The sequence below is a fragment of the Macaca mulatta genome, chromosome 9 (genome assembly GCF_049350105.2).
Source record: "Macaca mulatta isolate MMU2019108-1 chromosome 9, T2T-MMU8v2.0, whole genome shotgun sequence".
Classification (NCBI taxonomy): domain Eukaryota; kingdom Metazoa; phylum Chordata; class Mammalia; order Primates; family Cercopithecidae; genus Macaca; species Macaca mulatta.
Window position 1 is genome coordinate 81,690,025 of NC_133414.1, and position 21,932 is coordinate 81,711,956.

At 39.7% G+C, this 21,932-nt stretch overlaps 1 protein-coding gene across 20 annotated transcripts in view; it reads left to right on the top strand.

The window, feature by feature from the left end:
- Nucleotides 1–3,295: 3,295 nt before the first annotated feature.
- Nucleotides 3,296–21,932, top strand: part of HERC4 (HECT and RLD domain containing E3 ubiquitin protein ligase 4) — a 152,642-nt gene continuing 134,005 nt past the window's right edge. For 3 of the 20 annotated variants that reach the window (XM_077944928.1, XM_077944935.1, XM_077944939.1), the window contains exons 1-3: nucleotides 3,296–4,094; nucleotides 4,898–4,928; nucleotides 5,408–5,711. In XM_077944928.1, the coding sequence (XP_077801054.1) occupies nucleotides 5,486–5,711 (226 nt within the window). In that variant the 5' untranslated portion in view covers nucleotides 3,296–4,094; nucleotides 4,898–4,928; nucleotides 5,408–5,485. Of the gene's footprint in view, nucleotides 4,095–4,897; nucleotides 4,929–5,407; nucleotides 5,712–8,671; nucleotides 8,691–11,388; nucleotides 11,522–21,932 lie in introns of those variants that run through there. The other 17 variants (XM_077944927.1, XM_077944932.1, XM_077944936.1 and 14 more) reach the window with 7 other exon arrangements.

A 21,932-nucleotide genomic window follows, 5' to 3' on the forward strand; every position in this document is an offset into this window, starting at 1 on the left:
GCACCAGAGATCATACTCACCAATATCTCATGCTGCATTTATACAACAAATTTACATTATTCTAATAACCCTAGGATCCTATACTTGTTTCATCTTAAAGATAATCACATGCTACTTTCTAAAATCTTGCACCATAGTTTCACAGATTTATAAGGTTAAAAGGAACATGCAGAAATGTCCATTCCACTTTCTACAAGCAAGATCGATCTTTAAAAATGTTCCAGATAGATATACATCCAGGTGGAAGAGACAGCTGTCCACCAATTCATGCTCTCCCTTCCACAGCACGAAGTAGTACTTGGGAACGCAGGGACTATGTTTCCCAGCACCTTTGTTTCTAGGGGCGGAGTTCTGTTTTGTGTATAGTAGTGATATGTGGCATTTCCCAGACAAGGATTTTAAGAAGCTCACCCTCCCTCATCTTCTCAGGTCCCTGGAAATCAGTTTTCACTCATTAGGAACACTTATTTGGACTGCTAAAAAGGTTAAAAAATACAATTTTATTATATTAAGTCGCTCACATTTTAATTTTTATGTATTGTAGCATCAAATGTATATCTTAAAGATCCTGAATTCCATAACTTCCCTTTTAATGATATATTCTGAGGCAACAAGCCCTAAAGGGTAAAAGACCACAAACAAAAATCCTACAAGAGGCCTGGAGCAGTGGCTCACACCTGTAGTTCCAGCACTCTGGGAGGCCAAGGTGGGCAGATTACTAGAGCCCAGGAGTTGTAGATTAGCCTGGGCAACATGGCAAGACCCTATCTCTACAAAAAATACAAAAATTAGCCGAGCGTGGTGGCATGTGTCTGTAGTCCCAGCTACTCAGGAGGCTGAGGTAAGAGGATCCGTTGAGCCCGGGAGGTGTAGATTGCAGTGAGTAGAGATGAGCAAGACCCCACTTCAAAAAAAAAAAGAAGGCCAACAAGAGCAATGAAACTCAAAATATGAGTATTTTTTGTGAACATTCCTACCATTTCTAATGTTGAAATTATGCTTTCCTTGCTTAAGCATCTTGTCATTCTACATTCATTTCTTTTCTTTTTTCTTTTGTTTTCTTTTTGAGACGGAGTTTTGCTCTGTCGCCCAGGCTGGAGTGCAGTGGCGCGATCTCGGCTCACTGCAAGCTCCGCCTCCCAGGTTCACGCCATTCTCCTGCCTCAGCCTCCCGAGTAGCTGGGACTACAGGCGCCCGCCACCAAGCCCGGCTAATTTTTTTGTATTTTTAGTACCGACGGGGTTTCACCGTGTTAGCCAGGATGGTCTCGATCTCCTGACCTCGTGATCTGCCCGCCTCGGCCTCCCAAAGTGCTAGGACTACAGGCGTGAGCCACCGCGCCCGGCCTCTACATTCATTTCTGTAACATACTGTTGTGGGTTAAATTTGATCCCTCAAAAGATAAGCTGAAGTCCTAACCTCCAGTACCTGTGAATGTGAACTTTTTTTTTTTGAGATGGAGTTTTGCTCTTGTTGCCCAGGCTGAAGTGCAATCGCGCGCTCTAGGCTCACTGCAAAACCTCCGTCTCCCAGGTTCAAGGGATTTTCCTGCCTCAGCCTCCTGAGGAGCTGGGATTACAGGAATGCGCCACCACGCCCGGCTAATTTTGTATTTTTTCGGTAGAGACAGGGTTTCTGCATGTTAATCAGGCTGGTCTCGAACTCCCAACCTCAGGTGATCCGCCCACCTCGGCCTCCCATAGTGCTGGGATTACAGGCGTGAGCCACTGCGCCCGGCCAAATGTGACCTTTAATTGGAAATGAGTTCTTTGCAGATGTAATAACGTTAAGATGAGGTCATAATGGATCAGGCAGGGTAGGCTCTAATCCGATATCTGGTGTCCTTATAAAAGGGAAATTTGGACACAGACACACAGCGAAAACAAGGTGAAGAGGGATGCTTCCACAAGGATTGCCAAGGATTGTTGGCAACCATCAGAAGCTAGCGGAGAAGGCTGGAAAAGATTATCTCTCAGAGGCCCCAAGAGAGAACTAACCTTGTTTTCACCTTGATTTTGAAATTCTGGCCTTCAGAACTGTGAGACAATAAATTTCTGTTGTTTTAAGCCTCTCAATCTGTTTTAATTTATTATGGCAAGCCTAGGACACGAATACACACACTTAAACATATTCTAGAACAGACAATTCTTACCTAAAACATGTTTTTCAACAAGAGATAAAGAAACAGGCCAGGCGCGGTGGCTCACGCCTGTAATCCCAGCACTTTGGGAGGCCGAGGCAGGTGGATCGCCTGAGGTAAGGAGTTTGAGACCAGCCTGACCAATACGGCGAAACCTTGTCTCTACTAAAAATACAAAAATTAGCCGCGCGTGGCGGCGCATGTCCGTTGTCCCAGCTACTCGGGAGGCTGAGGCGAAAGTTCCAGTGAACCAAGATTGCGCCGCGCCATTGCACTCCAGCCTGGGGCACAGAGCAAGACTCTGTCTCAAAAAAATAAATAAATAAAATAAATAATTAAAAATAAGAAAAGAAAAAGAAAGATGGCCTATTTGTGGAACTTCTTCTAGGTACTGAATATTCATTCTAGCAATGCCAAACTTAGAATTTCAAAAGTGCTTTGTTTCAAGTTCTCCTGCTTTTTAAGAAGTTAAGGCTAGCCTAGGAGATCCAGACTTCGTTTTTATGAATCAGGGACTGCAGCCAAATGTGTAATTTTCTCTGATAGAATGAGGTCCTGCAATTCAAGCCTATCTTTCAGGGGGAGTGTAGAAAGTGATGGGAGCCAACACTGTAACAGGAACCTGAACTGGTGGTGTTATTAGTTCGAATAGCTTTAACCATTGCTATCAATACATCTCACATCCTCAGACTGGTTCCAGTTGAGGCCATGGGATAAAATAACTCTTCACCAGTCTTTATATTCATAATCGTGATGTTTCATCTGCTACTTAAAATCTCCTTGGGAAAAGAGAGAGTAAAATAATAAAAAGACCAGCTAGCATCCATGAGCACAAAGACAACCAAACCAAAAAACAAAGTGATTTTCTTCATTAAAAGGCTCTGTGCACGCCGAAGCATTCTCAAAAACAGTTTATACCTTCTTCGTTTGTCTTCGCAAACTCCAATTTTCTGTATTTGACTTTTCCCTCTTAAAGCAACGCAAAGCAGCACACTGCGCAGGCGCCTGTGGCCAAGCGCCCCCGGGAGTATTCCGGCGCAGGCGCGGGGGCCGGGAAGTGGGCGGGCTCGCGCGCGTGCTCGGCGGTTCACTTCCGGCCAGCCCCTCCCCCGCCTCCCTCGCGTGGCCACCTCCCCCTCTGCCTTCTCCTACCCAGTCTCTTCCCCAACTCTCCCCACCCCTAGTGCTCTCCGCCCCGCTTGCCTCCTGTTCTTCCCCGCCCGCTCCATCCGGGTCGCTGACGGCTGTCTCTGGACTGGACAGCAGTGGCGTCCGCTTTTCTCTAAGGAACCCGGTAAAGTTTCACAGGGGCCGGGGAGGGGAGCAGCGGAGCAGCGGCACAGACGCCGGAGGTGCCCTGGTGATCACCGCCACTGGCTGACGGAGGAGGGTCCCAGGAGCCGGATACCTGCTTCAGCGACCGCGCTGCCTTGGTCTCTGGGGAAGGGCCGCCCCGCGTCACCTTGGGCTTCCCCTGCCCTGAAGGGCTGGGCGAGTTGTGGCCCCAGTGGGTTCGGGGGCGTGTGACGGCGTTAGGGAGGGGCAGGCCGGGCTGGGCGGATGCAGGCCGGCTCGGCACAGGGCGCTTTCTCAGCGCTTCCTAGGGGTGAGGGGCGTGGGGCGAGGGCAGGGTTGTGGCTCCCTGGCCCCGGGGCTGGAATGTCGCACCTCCCTGGGGATGGGCTTCTCTCAGGTTGAGGCCGCGGGCTGCCAAGCCTCGGCCGCCGGCCTCTGAGGCTGTTGCGAGCGGCCGGTTGCGGTAGTTGTCTGCTCGGCTGCGAGGTTGGGTGTGTGCAGATGATTTCTCTTTCCCGGTCCGCATGAGCTGATCTGGGTGCACGTTCAGGGAAAGACGGGACTAAACTGCTTCTCATTTCCCTACCTGTTGCTGGCGAGAGGACGCCTCTGTGCTTTAAAGAAAAGGGTGGTTAGACCTCGCGCGCTGAAGTCGGGGTATTTTCCTGTATTACTCTTATTTTGTTTTTTAAATATGGGAAGACAATGCAGAAGTCTTGGGAATTATAGAGTTCTGATGCCCCGAAAGAATGAAATCAAACTTGTTAGAGGATGATGGGTCGTGGAATGGGACACCTTGGGCACTTGCTAACAGGAACGTAGGAAAATTGAGGTTGAGACTTCGCAGGCTCTGTAGGAATGTGCATGACTACTACAGAATAAGGCTGACTTCCTGTAATTATGATATTTAGTAACGCGATGTGTTTAAAAATCTACGTATGTATAGATGAAGTGGACTCTGTTATTTGTGTCTTTACAAGTGAAGAAATACTCAATGTGCTGGAAAGTTCTACAGATTTCGCCATCAGACTATCAGTGCCCCAGCCCCCATTCCTATTCTTGAAAAATCAGCAGTGCTGGAGTTATTTGCAATTAACCCCCGCCAATCTTTAAATAATTGTCTCAGAAGTATAGATAGATATAGATTGCTCACGGGAGAGTTTTTTAGTCCCGGTTACCAATTGTAATAAAAGAGGTTGAATTTTGGAGAGAATTGATATTTAAACTGCATGAGTTTTTTTCTGTATTATAATTATGCAAATTGATTTAGTTTTAAAATTAGTGAGGTTGGAATGTTAGTATTTTGATTTGAAAAATGGGATCTTTGGAGGTGATTTGAGATTGTGGTTTGGTAAGAGAATCCTCATTTTCTCTCTGGCCTATTAAGAATAATTGGGAGAGTCGTTTAAATTGTGGAAAATTGCTTTAAATTTCCATTGTTGGTTTTATTTCTGTTACAGATAAGAACTTCCATTTTCTGTTGATGTGGAGGTAGGTATTAGAAGGCTTAATTATACTAGGATTTGAGGGAGATTGCAAGGTTATGTTTCTGCAGTTGGCTAAATTTTTCACTGTGTATATTTGCTTCTTGGGCAGTGAAAAGATGTCTTATTTCTTGCTCCCACTGAAATTATTTAAAGCAAAAAGTAGAAAAAATTGTGATTAATTTCATCAAGGTACTTACTCCCATTAGTTTAGTCTATCACAAGATAACCAGAAGTCAAAACTAGTTAATATGTTTTAAATTTTGCAAAGGATCGTAGAAAGTGACATATTTTCCCTAAAACTTTCTGTATGATACATTAAAAAAAATACAACTGATTGGTTTTTGAAACAATGATACTTATGTACCATGTTATAAAGTAAATTTAGTGTTTACCATGTAGCAATTATTGTAGCCTAGCACTTGAAAGAGCAATTATACGTCCTTTTTTCTTTGAAGTCATATTAACTTCTTTCTATTTCCTCAGACATAGGGTACCTCCAACTTTCCGGGGTTTCAGAAGAGAATTTTTTATTGAAACTGGAAGACCAAAATAATTACAAGCATGTTGTGCTGGGGCAATGCATCCTTTGGACAGCTAGGTTTGGGTGGAATTGATGAAGAAATTGTACTAGAGCCCAGAAAAAGTGACTTCTTTATAAATAAAAAGGTCCGAGATGTAGGATGTGGACTCAGACATACTGTATTTGTTCTGGATGATGGAACAGTGTACACTTGTGGATGTAATGATCTAGGACAGCTAGGTCATGAAAAATCCAGAAAGAAACCAGGTAAGTTGAAACGTTTTTAAAATTTGCTATTTCTAATAATTATATCATTTTAAATTTGAATCATCATATAATTTCTCTAGTTGTAATTATATGTTTATCAAACTTTAAAAGCAAAGTAGAAGTTATGTATTTCCATTATATTTGTATATTTGTATGGTTCTAAGTATTTTATGTTGTGGTTTCTTTTTTTTTTACGACTAGTATTATAAAACCTTATTTTGTATGACAATATAAAACAATAAAGAAAATCAGCCTGCCGTATATAGGTCTTTGGTACAGAATGTGTAGTGGGCAGGCCCTCTTTAATAAATTCTGTTCAGGCACCGTGGATAGATTTTAAATGCATAATTTACTTTGTGTTTACCTTACCTTGGGAGTAGGGGAAGAAAACAAGACGAAAAGCTTTTTACTTTGACTTGCTTGCCTAAAATATGTTTTTATTCTTTTTATCCCTCTGTCATAGTATTTTAAACATGTAATTTTATTTGGTTTAGTTAGAAATATCTTTTATTCCTCTAATCTTTTACTTTCTGTAGCATTGCTAGCTATTCAAGATTTTGTGACTATGAAGTGTCCTATTTTGTAATAGTTGTACAAGCAAAATTAAATAATTTGTAGGGTAATGAGAATTTTGAGGAATTTGGTCACATTTCGTGTTCTGTTTTCCTGGATATTGTATTTTAAAATCAAATATTTCTACATGTAGGAATATCATTGTTATGTGAGTTTTGCTTTCAATTATGATAACTAAAAGTTAATGATTTCAGGTGGTAAATTCAGATGAGACTGCAGCTATACTGACTTAAACAGTTTCTTTTAACTGTAACAATAATGGCACTTCAGTATTTTCTATGGCAGTTATTTTATCAGTTTATTATTTAAGTGGTTTCTGTTGTTACTCAACTTTTGAGAGATTAATGTAATCTGAGATATTCAGACATTAAATTAAAGCACGATTCATCCTTCACATCATCTCACGACCATGCCAAATCTCACTTTTCTGACTTGCAAATACTGTATTGTTTTCATCCTTTCTTTGTGGTTAAGGTCTTAGTGTATTTTCTTCTGCCTTAATTTGTAATTTATTTTTTATTGGATAAATGATAGTGACAGTCGTAAAATAGATTTTTAATTCTTGCAGAACTCAGTAAATGGCAGCTTTCTTGTACTCTACCTGTCTAAGAACGTTTTATGGATTCCTACTAGATTTTCAGAATCTCAGGCATTGAGGTGGTCATATTGATAGAAATGAATGGTAATTTACTGATATGCATTTGATGATTGTCTCTGCTCCGGAGACAAATGGGCCCTTTTCTATTTTTGCTTAACTTGGAATGCTGCCTCAGGTTGAGATTTTCATGGTACCGAGGCTGCTGCTGTTCTTTGTACTTTAGCATGCCCCATAGAAATAACTGAACATCTCTCTGTATTACTTTAATAATTTCTGAAAGGCTGTAAAGCAAGTAGAAAGTAGAAAGCCAGCACATAGGAATTGCCAGTATAGTTACTTATGTCTACTGAGGTTTAAAATGTTTAAGTGTTAGAGGTAGATACTGTGTACTAATAGTATAATGATTATAGTGCCAGGAACGGCTTCCAACTATATAGATGAAATTCTGAGAAACTTAACTAGCTAGAATAGGCTTCTTTGTGGTCAAGTTGACATTGTGATGATTGCATTGTGACATCTATATCATCTTGATTCAACCTGGAAACATTTGGTAACGTAAAGTTGGGGTGGTGAGTTTCCCTAATTTGGGATACCTCTTTAGGATTGCCTCATTGTTGTCCCGATTACACCACAGTCTATGGAAGAGAAAAGTGACAGGCATTAACTTTGTCTTTGAGAAATTTAGAGTCTGGGTTGGGAGTTAAGGTGTACATGAACAACTGGAGAGAATTAAAATTAGACATGATATGCTATGTACTTTGAGCCTAAGAAATTTAAATGATGGGAAATATTATGGGATAGAATTAAATTAAGATTTCTGGGAGAAAATGAAGGCTTACATTTAATTCTATTGGTGATCACATAAACAGCTAGGAAATAAGTCTGGAGCTGAAATAGCTTAGTTTTGTAGAGGGAGAGTGATGCTGATCCTGAGAAAAGCTTTTTATTATCAGAAGTTCTGGTTCAGTGATACATTGAAGTGAACCTAGGTTTCAGAGGGAAGAGAAGGAACTTCAAAAAGTAGTAGTTGCTCTCATAGGAACTTCACCTTTTAATCTCAGCCTTGATTGAAGATTTTTTTTTTTTTTTTTTTTTGAGACAGAGTTTCGCTCTTGTTGCCCAGGCTGGAGTGCAATGGCGCCGTCTTGGCTCACAGCTACCTCCGCCTCCCAGGTTCAAGCAATTCTCCTGCTTCAGCCTCCCAAGTAGCTGGGATTACAGGCGCCCACCACCATGCCTGGCTACTTTTCGTATTTTTAGTAGAGATGGGGTTTTACCATGTTGGCCAGGCTAGTCTTGAACTCCTGACCTCAGGTGATCCGCCTGCCTTGACCTCCCAAAGAGCTGAATTACAAGCATGAGCCACCGCTCCTGGGCTAAGATGTTTTTTAAATAATGTTTTTCACTAAATTTTAAGAATTTTTTAACTAAAGTTATTTATATTTGGAATAATTCGTTAATGATTTAAATGTGTCATTTCCCCAACCCCTTTTTAAATTTGTAAATTTGAGGACTGGATTAAAAGATAAAAAGTTGTTGGATCTTATTTATTTTAAAGTCTTCTGGTAATTGAGCAAGTTGGTTGTATTTCTGGGACCATGTAATAAACATAGTTCACTTCACAAGAGGTTTTTTGTTTGTTTGTTTTGTTTTGTTTTGTTTTGAGACAGAGTCTCACTCTGTTGCCCAGGCTGGAATGTAGTGGCATGATCTCTGCTCACTGCAACCTCTGCTTCCCAGGTTCAAGCGATTATCCTGCCTCAGCCTCCCGAGTTGCTGGGACTATAGGCACGTGCCACCATGCCCGGGTAATTTTTTGTATTTTTAGTAGGGACGGGGTTTCACCGTGTTAGCCAGGATGGTCTCGATATCCTGACCTCGTGATCTGCCCGCCTTGGCCTCCCAGAGTGCTGGGATTACAGGCGTGAGCCACCATGCCCAGCCGACTTCCCAAGAGCTTTAAACTTATGTCAGAAGGCAGATAGAATGGACGGAACTAAGAATTGTTTCTTTATGTAGATTGGCTTTATAAATATACATATTCCATAACTAATAAGGAATAAAAGAGAAAGAGGTAGCCTTATTAAGGATAAATTATTCTTGAGATTCATAATAACCTACTGGAGGAGTTGGCCTGACAATGTAATAAATAGATTTAACCTGTGGCCTATTGAAAAGCGGTGTTTCTGTTCTGGACTTTTTAGGAACCACATAGAAAGATTTAACTGAATTCCTTTATTATACTAAAGGTGCAGATTATGTTTATTTTCATCTGTATTGTCTTGTATATGTATGTCCTTTTCTATCACTACTAGCTTTTTCTGAATTATTTCCAGAGAAGTGAATGTCTGTTTCACTTTCATGTTTTTTTTCTTCATAAGAACTTTAAAATACTTTTAAGTTAATGTATCAATTTTTTAATTTATAGCTAACAAATACATTTATTTAATCTTCAGTGTGCTAAACCAGTCCATTTAAATGAATTGGTTTTTTTAGACTTTCAAATTCAGTTCTGAAGATTTTAAGTATGGGAAGTATACTTTTCTTTAAAAGATCCTTTTCTTACTGTATATCTAATCATAGGTATAATTTGGTGACCATGGTCCTAACTATATGTTTTGCACATTGATTTCCATTTGTTTCATGTTAGAAACAATATTAAACTGTTTTGTGACCATAATTTATAAATAAAGTGGTGTTCTGTTTAAAAACAAGCCCTGTTATCTAAAAAATAGTTTTTTGTGTTTTATAACATTCTTTCAAATGGAGTGTTTCATTTAATTCTCACAACAGTTGTATGTAGCTAAGGCAGGTATCATGGTCCCTATTTTACAGATGAGGACACTGAGGTTAAAAGAGATTAAGAGACTAATAGGGTCACTTGGCTAGCACATCTTGAGACCACCCTAAATCTTGTGATTTTTATCCTAAATCTTGTGATTTTTATCCTTAATCTTACAAATCTTTTCCTTTGCTATATTTAGAAGGTAGAAGAATATTTGTTCACCTTTGAGAAAGGTGGTTTCCATCAGTGTTTTATTGTAATTCCAAGGGATTTTTTATTTTTTATTTTTATTTTTTTGAGATGGGATCTTGTTCTGTTGCTCAAGCAACAGTTGCTCATTGCAGTGGTATGATAATAGCTCACTGTAGCCTTGGACTCCTGGGCTCAAGTGATCCTCCTACCTCAGCTTCCCTGGTATTTGGGACTACATTTATGTGCCACCATGCCTGCTTAATTTTTTTTTTTTTTGAGACAGAGTCTTGCTCTGTCACCCAGGGTGGAGTTCAGTGGTGTGATTTCTGCTCACTACAGCCTCCACATCTTGGGTTCAAGTGATTCTCCTGTCTCAGCCTCCCGAGTAGCTGGGACTACAGGTGTGTGCCGCCACACCCGGCTAATTTTTTTATATTTTTAGTAGAGGCAGGGTTTCACCATGTTGGCCAGGGTGGTCTTGAACTCCTGACCTCAGGTGATCTGCCCACCTCGGCCTCCCAAAGTGCTGGGATTACAGGCGTGAGCCACCAGGCCTGGCCAATTTTTTTAGTTTGTTAGAGATGGGGGTCTTCGTATGTTGCCCAGTCTGGTCTCAAACGCCAGTCCTCAAGCTATCCTCCTGCCCTGGCTTCCCCAAATTGCTGAGATTTATAGGGATGAGATACTGTGGCAGCCAAGAAAAATCTTTTAAAAATTACTATCTTGTAACTAAGGTTATATAATGAAGACAGCATATTTTATTATCATCCCCCTTGTGCATAAACTCAAAAATCATTTTAAAAACTGATGAGAAGATTGAGAGTTCTATTTTCAAAATGTAATATTGTACCAACACAAACAGAAATTCAAATATGTATAGTGTATCACTGAATGGAAGACTAACTTGATTAGCAGAGTTTATAGGTAATAGTTTTAATAGTATGATAAAATTTATTGTGGTTTATGTTGAACTTTTTTTAAAGATCATGAGCATTGATTCTATGTTTTCCATATCCTCGAATGGTAATTTCTACTGTTGAGTCATTCCAATAAAAGCATTTTGGTCACATAGTAGTGATTACTTGGTTTGCCTTTCTTGCTTCTTCGTTTTTCTGACCTGTCCTCTCTCTGTTCATAAAACAAATCTATAAAATATAGTTGAAATTTAAAAAGTAATATAGGAAAATATAACTATGGGAAATAAAGTTACTCACTTAAGGGTGGGTTAAAAATAAAAATACCAGATTATCCCACACATTTCTTACTGAACCAGAGCATTTAAACCAAAGAAGCTCATTGTGTTTTATAACTCCCGGTTTTCACAATACCTTCTAAGGAAGAGAAAGATGTGGATGATAGATTTGAAAAAAGTAATTACTTGGGTCAGGAGTGGAGGCTTGCTTTGAACACTTTACTTTGAGAAAGGTTAGTGCCCAAGAATCACAGTGTCAAGGGTAGGGAAAAAAAATCATAATGCAAACAGATGACTACTGTTAGAGAAATGTATAATAATACTTTACTTTGTGTAGGACCCTACATCTGAGGAATTTCAAGAGCATTACACAATAACTCATGGTTCCTTTCAAAATGCTTGTGACACAATTTGCAAGGATTATCCTCATCTTAGGGGATAAATTTACGGAGAAATGGCAGCACAAGTTGGTAAGTAACTTGTCAAAATAGGTGACTGGTGAACAGCTATAAGTTGAATTTGAAAGTTGGAGTCTACCAGTCTCCTACCTTATTCACTAAATTGTGCTTATGTTTAGAATTATTTATAGTAATATCTTCTGTTTGAGGCAGATCAAATACTAGTGCACAGATTGTTTCCCTGCCATTCTATTTGATGGCCTGTTAAATCATTATTTTACCAAGATGCTTACATTCTGATGCCACTTTGATACTTCATTATAACTCTGTGGTATGAAGAATATTTACACAAATGAACAGAAACTTAACTATGGTAATACCCTGTCTTTCCTGTTTTCTATTATATATTGTATACATCCCCTTGTCTAACTGCTATGTTGTACTACAATCCAAGGTCCATAGTAACTGACTTGCAGAATTGATTTGGTGGCTAACCTTGGAACTTGGATTAGTTATGTTGTATAAAGTCCACTATGTAAATACATGCATCTCTCTCTAAGATGCATTGGTTTGGTGGATGCTTTATAAAACTCTTAAAACCTACACAGAAGACAAAAATAGCAGTAGATGCCTAATCTGAGCAGTCTAACAAAGGGAAGCTTCTTTAAAGGACTTGGAACCAGTGATTTTCTCTTGGGTATGTTAATGTTTTTACATGATTAGAAGTGAGCCACATACTTTCCTTAAAAGATTTAGCAGTGCGGTAGATTTTGGTTTCACAATTTGGGTAGTTAGCGATTCTTGTTGCAAATGGCAGTCTAGGGAGTCTAGTTTCCATTATCTCCTTAGTAAGGACTCTTAGGGTTCCATGTTCCCAATAGATCATACAAATGTAGCACTGTTTTTCAAGCTCATTTCTCACAAAGGCATGCATTTTTAAAACTGCTTTGAAGAAATAAAAGTTACTTCTGTATTCCTAGACTATAAAGTATATCAAGTGCTTGGGATACATATGAAAGAATCGAATAGAAGTGGCATACTCAAATGTTTATATAAAAGTTTATTTGGGCTTGGATAATATTAGTAAAAAAATGGGTAACACTAATGAGGAAACTATATTAATGAGCTCATGGTTGAACTTCCTGTTCCCCTGGATTTTTTTTTTCATATTGATGGAATTTAAAAGGCAGTTATTTTAAATCGTAATAAATTATGATGGTTACCTTATATGTGAGAAAAACCTATGCTGTGTGTAATTATACATTTTATTGGAGTTTTGTTTTTTTAGACAGGATCTTGCTGTCACTGGAGTACAGTAGTTAAATTGTGGCTCACTGTAGCCTCAACTTCCCTGCGTTCAGGAATCCTCTTACCTCAGCCTGCTGAGTAGCTGGGACCATATGTGCATGCCACCAGGCCCAGCATATTTTTGTATTTTTTGTAGAGACAGGGTTCCACTCTTTTGCCCAGGCTGGTCTCGAAGTGATCATCCCACCTCAGACTCCCAAAGTGTTGGGATTATAGGCATGAACCACCACGTCAGGCCTTATTAGAGTTGTTTTTTTTTTTTAAGGGAAATTTCTTGCATTTCGATGGCTTATTCCTTAAACCGTAATGTTTTATTTGCCTAGATTTACTCTTTTGTGTTCATTTCTAGCATGGCAGAATTTTGGTTTAGCCTTTCTTGGCCATAAGACATTCTAGAATCCTTTAGTAATGGGCTTTTCACAAATTATTTGAAAATATCTTAATTACTTTTTTATTCATATCTAAGATTCGCCTCATTTTATTCCTTTGCTAGGTGTTATACTATTCTGAAATAACACATTTTTAGTATTACAAGTTCTTGGTAGAGAATTTCTAACACATAGGAAAGTAAAAACTATAATGCCATCATGCATAGGTAAATAGTATTATCACATGAGACCTTTTCTGTATTCATATATGTTTCTGATTAAAAACTGGGAGTGTGTTCTTGTATCTCAACTTTTTTCTCCTGATAATAATTTAGTATTTTCCCATGTTTTAAAATTTTAGGAATATTGGGAATATTTAGGAATATAATTAACATTTTATCTTTTAGATGTACCAAAATTTATTTAAGTATTCTATTTTTTGGATTTTTTTTTTTTTTTTTTTTTTTGAGATGGAGTCTTGCTCTGTTTCCCAAGCTGGAGTGCATGGCGCGAACTCCACTCACCGCAGCCTCTGCCTCCTGGGTTCAAGTGATTCTCCTGTCTCAGCCTCCTGCGTAGCTGGGATTACAGATGCGTGCCACCACTCCTAGCTAATTTTTTGTATTTTTAGTAGAGACAGGGTTTCACCATATTGGCCAGGGTGGTCTCCAACTCCTGACCTCGTGATCCACCTGCCTCAGCCTCCCAAAGTGCTGGGATTACAGGCGTGAGCCACCGTGCCCAGCCTATTTTTTAGAATTTACTTCCAGATTTTTGTTATAAGTTAATACTGCAATGAACATATATATCAATTCAGTCTTTATTTCTTTTTCTTTCTCCCTCTCTCTCTCTTTTTTTTTTAGACAGAATCTTACTCTGTTGCCTGTTGCCTAGGCTGGAGTGCCTGTTGCCATCTTGGCTCACTGCAACCTCCGCCTCCCAGGTTCAAATGATTCTCCTGCCTCAGCCTCCCGAGTAGCTGAGATCGCAGGCATGCGGGCACCACACTTGGCTAATTTTTTGTATTTTTAGTAGAGATTGGGTTTCACCATGATGGCCAGGCTGGTCTTGAACTCCTGACCTCAGGTAATCCACCTGCCATGACATCCCAAATTGCTGGGATTACAGGCCTGAGCCATGGTGCCCGCCTATTTCTTTCTTTTAATTATTTTTTATTTTGGGGGGACAGGATTGTGCTCTGTTGCCCAGGCTGGAGTGCAGTGGCATGATCTCGGCTCATGGCAACCTCCGTCTCCTGGGCTCAAGCGATTCTCCTGCCTCAGCCTCCAGAGCAGCTAGGATTACAGGCATGTGCCACCATGCCCAGCTAATTTTTGTATTTTTAGTAGAGGTGGGATTTTGCCATGTTGACCAGGCTGGTCTAGAACTCCTGGCCTCAAGTGATCTGCCCACTTTGCCCTCCCAAAATGCTGGGATTACAGGCATGAGCTACCACTCTGTTTCTTTATTATTATTTGAGATAGAGTTTCGCTCTTGTTGCCCAGGCTAAAGTGCAATGGTGCAATCTTGGCTCACTGCAGCCTCCGCCTCTCAGGTTCAAGTGACTCTCTTGCCTTGACCTCCTGAGTAGCTGGGATTACAGATGCCCGCCAACATGCCCTGCTAATTTTTTGTAATTTTAGTAGAGACGGAGTTTTGCCATGTTGGCCAGGCTGGTCTCGAACTCCTGGCCTCAGTTAATCCGCCCGCCTCGGCCTCCAAAGTGCTGGGCTTACAGGCGTGAGCCACCACGCCCGACCTACCTCTGTTTATTTCTTTAGGAAAAAGAACATCTTTAAGGAAAGAGAACTGAATTTATTGTTTAAGCACAGTTGTGTCTCATTTTACGAAGTTTATATACTCATATTTGTAAATGAAAGTTTTTAAAATGTATGACAAGGCCGAGCGCGGTGGCTTACGCCTGTAAACACAGCACTTTGGGAGGCCGAGGCAAGCGGATCACGAGGTCAGGAGTTCAAGACCAGCCTGGCCAACATAGTGAAGCACCGTCGCTACTAAAAAAATAGAAAAATTAGCTGGGCATAGTGGTGTGCCTGTAGTCCGAGCTACTCAGGTCGCTGAGGCAGGAGAGTTGCTTGAACCCAGGAGGCAGAGGTTGCAGTGAGCCGAGATCTGCACTCTAGCCTGGGTAACAGAGCGAGACTCCATCTAAAAATAATAATAATAATAATAAAGGTAAATAAATAAATAATTACAATTACAATATTACGACCTAATAGGGAATAGAAAACAAATGCACAAATAATAGAAATGCAATTAAAATATGCCAAGTGTTATAGGATGTATAAACAACAGTGCCGTGTAGAGATAGTATACTATCAGATAGCAACAGGCAAGTTTGAGGCTGGGGGAAGAGTAGTCCATGTAACAGATGTCTGAGAATAGTGAGCAGGAAGGTTAGAAAGGCAAAATTGAGGTCAGATTATAGAAATAAATTCAAGAGCTTGAATTTAATTTGGTGAATATCCACTGATAGATTGTAATGGGAATTACAATGGATTTATAAAGGAAAGGTTGAAAGGGAGAGAAATTGGAGGTAAAGAAATAGGCTGTAATGGTAGTCCTTTAAAGCAAGAAAGGAGCAGGTAGATAATGGAGAGACTTAGGGAGGCAGAAAGAATGGACAGACTTTGATAACCAGATGGAAATAAATAATAAACATAAAGGGAAGAGCCACGTATGATCCTAAGTGGAATCATTAGCTGATAGAAATAAGGAATCCAGGAAGAGAAGAAATATTCTCTTTTATTTTAAGAGGCAAGTTAAAAGATTCTGGTAAGGCGAATTTTGTGGTAAACAAAGTAAGAAATTTAGTACTGTAAGTGGGGGCTAAATGCGTGAAGTGTTTATTTTTGATTTTGTTTTATTTTCAGTTCAGATAGGCTGACATTCCAACTGTAGACTTCTCCCCAGTTCTAACCTGTTAAGTAATTAATAATTCGTTAACAATACTTCGTACTTTCAGAAGACTGCTTAAGGCACGTGGTGATACAATACCATTGTAAATTTAAAGTGACCTAAATGGTTGCCTCCTCCGTCTGTTTTGTAAACCTGAATTTCTATATACAGGGGTTTTTTTTTTGGTTTTTTTTTTTTTTTTTTTTTTTTTTTGAGATGGAGTATTGCTCTGTCACCCAGGCTGGAGTGAGTGGCACCATCTCTGCTCATTGCAACCTCCACCTCCCAGGTTCAAGCGATTCTCCTGCTTCAGCCTTTCAAGTAGCTGGGATTACAGGCATCCGCCACCGTGCCCGGCTAATTTTTTTTTTTTGTATTTTTAGTAGAAACGGGGTTTCACCATATTGGTCAGGTTGGTCTGGAACTCCTGACCTGAAGTTATCTGCCCGCCTCGGCCTCCCAAAGTGGTAGGATTACAGGCGTGAGTCACTGCTCCCGGCCCATTTGCTTATTCTTTAGCTGACACAAACCTATTCTTTTTTATTTTTTGAGATGGAGTCTCGCTCTGTTGCCCAGGCTGGAGTGCAGTGGTGCGATCTCGGCTCACTACAAGCTCCACTTCCTGGGTTCATGCCATTCTCCTGCCTCAGCTTCCCATTTAGCTGGGACTACAAGCGCCTGCCATGACGCCTGGCTAATTTTTTGTATTTTTAGTAGGGATGGGTTTCACTGTGTTAGCCAGGATAGTATTGACCTCCTGACTTCATGATCCGCCTGCCTCGGCCTCCCAAAGTGCCAAACCTATTCTTAATTACTATGTTTGACTTCAGGACTTCTCTCCAGGTCTTACTGGAAACAAAGCTTTTGCAGTCAGAAGGTGCAATGACATAGGTGTAAGTTGCTTTTGGTTCCACTAGTAGCTGAAATAATTTTAACTGTAAGTTGGATATATGCCGGCAATGTAAGCAAGAGCTATTGGGAAATTCACCTTTTGCGATAATGCTGTTGGTTCTGTGAAAGGGAAATAGGCGTGGGGAAGAAACAGGTAAGGCTAAAAGAGGTCCTAAAGAGCAGAATTAGGAGTATCTGAAAAGCAGTGGAAAGAAAGTTTAGCTACTTTACCTATACATTATTAGAAGACATTTGTGACTTTTTTTTTTTTTAGGGTGGCATAACAAGGATAAAGTAGATGTTAGATTGCTTCCCAGAATTGATCCAAAGTACTTATCAATCAGCATATATGTAATTTCTAATCCAAGTATTGCTTAGCTATAGATTTCATACCTAGGCTCTCTAATAGGAATGAACCTTATATTTTGAAGAGTTACTAGGTAGAAGCCTGATTGGTTGATGTTACCTGTACCTGAACATAGACCTATTCACATTTTCAGTTGGGAAGTTGAATGAGCCTCTGCAACTGAGAATAAGGGGAAAAGGGAACACATTATAAGTTGGTACTGCATTGTATGGGGTGAAGAAATACACAAACCATGTAATTGGAGAGAAATTTAGTGTTGCAATATTTAGAATGTATTATTTACGGCTGGACTTGGTGGCTCACGCCTGTATTCCCAGAACTTTGGGAAGTCGAGGTAGGTGGATCACAAGGTCAGGGGTTTGAAACTAGCCTGGCCAACATGGTGAAACTCTGTCTCTACTAAAAAAATACAAAAATTAGCTGGGTATGGTGGCATGCACCTGTAATCTCAGCTACTTGGGAGGCTAAGGCAGGAGAATTGCTTGAACCTGGGAGGTGGAGGTTGCAGTGAGCCAAGATTGCGCCACTGTTATTTGTGTCACTGCACTCCAGCCTGGGTGACACAGCAAGACTGCCTCAAAAGCAAACAAAAAGAATATTATTCACATATTGTAATGCTGATATTAAAAAAATAGTAACAGTAAACCTCCATTATGTGCCAGGTACTGTGCTGAATCCTTTATTCATTATCGAAAAGTCTTATATCTATCCTGCAAAAGCTGTGCTGAATCCTTATTCATTATCCGAAAGTCTTATATCTGTCCTGCAAAAGTATGTGTTTTGGTGAGAACAGTCAGTCTTCAGAAGATTAAGTAATTCTCCCAAAGTTGAAATTAAAGCTGAGTAGAAACAAGAACCAATAAGAAGAACAATGGAAGAAAAGAAACCATTTATAATAGCGAGAGAAACAAAATAACCCAGCAATAAAGTAGTAAGAAATGTGCAAGACCTATATGAAGAAGACTTGAAAGCATTACTGAGGAACACAAACAACTTGAGCAAATGAAAACCACATTTATGGATAGGGACATTCAACCATATCAACCTGTCAGTTTTCTCTAATTTGTAAATTTAGTGTGATCCTAATGAAAATGTCAAGTGACTTTTTGGGGAAGTAGACAAATGGATACTGAAGTTCATATGGAAAAAGAAAAAGTAGGAAAATTCTAAAAAAGAACAGTAATAAATATTAACTTTTTTAAAAGACAGTTTCTAATATACATTAAAATGAGCAAGGTGTAGAGAGCAATGTATAGAGAGCTACATTTTGGGTTTTTTAAACAAAGAAAAATATACACTTGCATTTGCTTATAGATACACAAAAAACCCTGGAAGGATATATACAACTAATAACATTGGTAACTCTTGGTGTAGAGGTGGGAAAAGAAGTGGTGAGAGTTAGGTTGATGGAGAACATACATAGTAGACTTTTCCCTGCATACCTTTTTAAAAACAATGTAAATATGTTACCTATTCTTTTTTTTTTTTTTTTTTTAAGGGTAGGCTTTGGAATTAGAGTGCTCACATAAAAATCCTGGCTCTGTTGCTAGATCTGTTTTCTTGGTCACATTGCTTAACCTCTCTGTGCCTAGGTGTTCTCTTCTCTAAAATTAGGATAATCATGCCAAACTCCGAGAGTAGCTGCAGGAGAATCACTTGAACCTGGGAGGTGGAGGTTGCACTGGGCCGAGATTGTGCCACTGCACTCCAGCCTGGTGACAGAGTGAGACTCCTATCTCAAAAAAATAAAAATAAAACGTAACAGTGCAAAGAACAATGCCTGGCATATGGTGAGTATTCAATAAGTGTTTGCTTAGAAGAAACAACAATATTAGAGTGGGAATTTAAATTTAGGTCTGCCTTATGGTAATGTGATATTATGCTGTTTCATATTTGCCTGGTGACTGTTATATTGTCTTATATGGAAACTATATTGCTTTCATAATTACCTCCAGATATACAATACAGATCTTTTCATTTATGCCTGAAGTTTAGGCATTTATTCAACAAACAGTTGTCTTCCTGCTGTGCCCCTGATATTGTGCTAGGCATGAAAGTACTTCTTTGTCTTTAGCCTTCAATTAACCTTACTGGAGCTCTTATTCAAACACTATACCAAAATTTTAAAAATTGTTTGTTTATGGTACTTAGAGGTAATGCTTTATTGGAGCGATATAAAATGGATTGGATTCCTTTACCTTCAGACTTTAAAGATATAATAATGATACCAAAAAAGAAAAGAATTAAAGATGCCTTTTTTTCTTGTGAGAAGCACATAAATGATGGCAGTTAGATTGATCATTGATTTTAAGGTTATTTAATGATTAATAATTACAAGGTGGCCAGGTGTGGTGGCTCACACCGGTAATCCTAGCACTTAGGGAGGCCAAGGCAGGTGGATTGCCTGAGCTTAGGAGTTCAAGACCAGCCTGGGCAACATGGTGAAACCCTGTTTCTACTAGAAATAGAAAAAATTAGCTGGGTGTGGTGATGCACGCCTGTAATCCCAGCTACTCTATTCAGGAGACTGAGGCATGAGAATTACTTGAACCCAGAAGGTGGTGGTTTATGTAATTGCACCACTGCACTCCATCCTGGGCAACAGAACAAGACTCTGTCTTAAAAGCCAAAAGAAATTAATAAGGTGTAGTTTGTGTATTGATATTTTGAGGATCATAGACACTTGAGTAAATACTACTGAGTTATACTATTTTGTTTCTTTTTTCCTTTTTTTTTTTTTTTGAGACAAGAGTCTCACCCTGTCACCCAGGCTGGAGTGCAGTGGTGCGATCTCAGCTTAGTGCGACCTCCGCCTCCCGGGTTCAAGCGATTCTCCTGCCTCAGCCTCCCAAGTAGCTGGGATTACAGGCATGCGCCACCACACCTGGCTAATTTTGTATTTTTGGTAGAGACAGAGTTTCACCACGTTGGCCAGGCTGATCTCAAACTCCTGACCTTGTGGTCTGCCCGCTTTGGTCTCCCAAAGTGATGGGATTACAGCCATGAGCCACCATTATACTTTTAAAACCAGCCCTGCCCCTCCCAAAATGATAAGCTGACCTTAAAATGTAGAATGCATGTGTTTGATCGTACTTCCCTACTCTTATTTTGCATTTGCTGTTATTTTCACACCAATCTGAATAAAATTTTGGCTTAGTGTGTTGTTGATAAACTGTGTATCCACTGTTATACAGTGCTTGACTATGAGAGAAATTTATACCTCAAGAAAATCAAGGACAAATATATATATATATCATATATGTTTGAAATTGTATATAACTGATAAGTTGTGGAGAACAAAAAAAGGAACATTTAAAATGGAAGCCATTGCGGTTATCTATCTTTATCTGTCAAAACAAAATGCAAAAACAACTCCTTTTCCTTGTTTGTTAATGCTTGCACTCACTTAGGTTCAGACCTTAGATTCATTTTAGGGTCTGTTTCTTTCCTGTAGCACCCACATTGAGCCAGTTGCCAGATTTTGGTTATTTTTCTCAGTGACTGTCTTGTTAATTTCTTTTGCAAATAGCTCGTGTAACTTTGAGCTAATTACTTTGAACTATTGGGCCCTTAGTTTCCTCTTCTCTCAATCTAAAATTCTTTGTTTTCATTCTGGGCTATTACTGGTGTGCATGAGAACTGTGGCCAGTAGCTCTTTAACTGGTCTCCCTGCTCCACTTCATTCTTCTTATTAATTCTAGGTTAATCTTTCCAAGGTATATTTCAGTTTCCCTGTCTTGAAATTTGCCCAGCTAAAGTACCATCTCCGTCATTACTCCTTGGTCACTCTTATAAGAATTCAAGTCACACATTTTGAACTATCAAGTACAGTCCATGGAATTCAGTAAGTTAATAAATTGCATCACTGTCTTCCCATTACAATTATCTTCCCTACCGTGTCATCTCCTGGATGGTAGAAAACCTTGTCTTAACATGTCTTTGCTAAAACCACAGTGAAATACTGTGGTGCACATAGAAGGAACTCAGGGCAGGGTTGTTGAAAGAGCACAGGATCAATGTGTTTTATTGGTTGTGTCTTAGGAAAGGAAGATCATAGACTCTTGTTTTAATGAACTTGATCACCATCAGCTAAATTACAGTGAAAATTTTAAAATTTAAAACTCTACTAATATATTCTGAGGGTTCATTCTTGCTTGTCTTTGAAAGAAATTGAGCTAAAGGAACTATATGATTGTATTGTATTATGTTGGAGTCTTTATATTTTACCTTTACCTCTTCTTTCCTCTTCAAAGCAATTAATTTTAGCAGTTCATAGACATCCAAGTAGTACTTCTTTAAAAGAAAGGGGCCAGGCGTGGTGGCTTACGCCTGTAATCCCAGCACTTTGGGAGGCTGAGGCCGGTGGATCTCCTCAGGAGTTCGAGACCAGCCTGGTCCAGCATGGTGAAACCCCGCCTCTACTAAAAATACAAAAATTAGTCAGGCATGGTGGCCAGTTCTGTAATCCCAGGTACTCGGGAGACTGGGGCAGGAGAATCGCTTGAACCCGGGAGGCAGAGGTTGCAGTGAGCCGAGACGTGCTACTGCACTACAGCCTGGGCAACAGAGCGAGACTCTGTCTCAAAAAAAAAAAAAAAAAAAAGGATATTGTAATGCCCCTAAGTAAAAA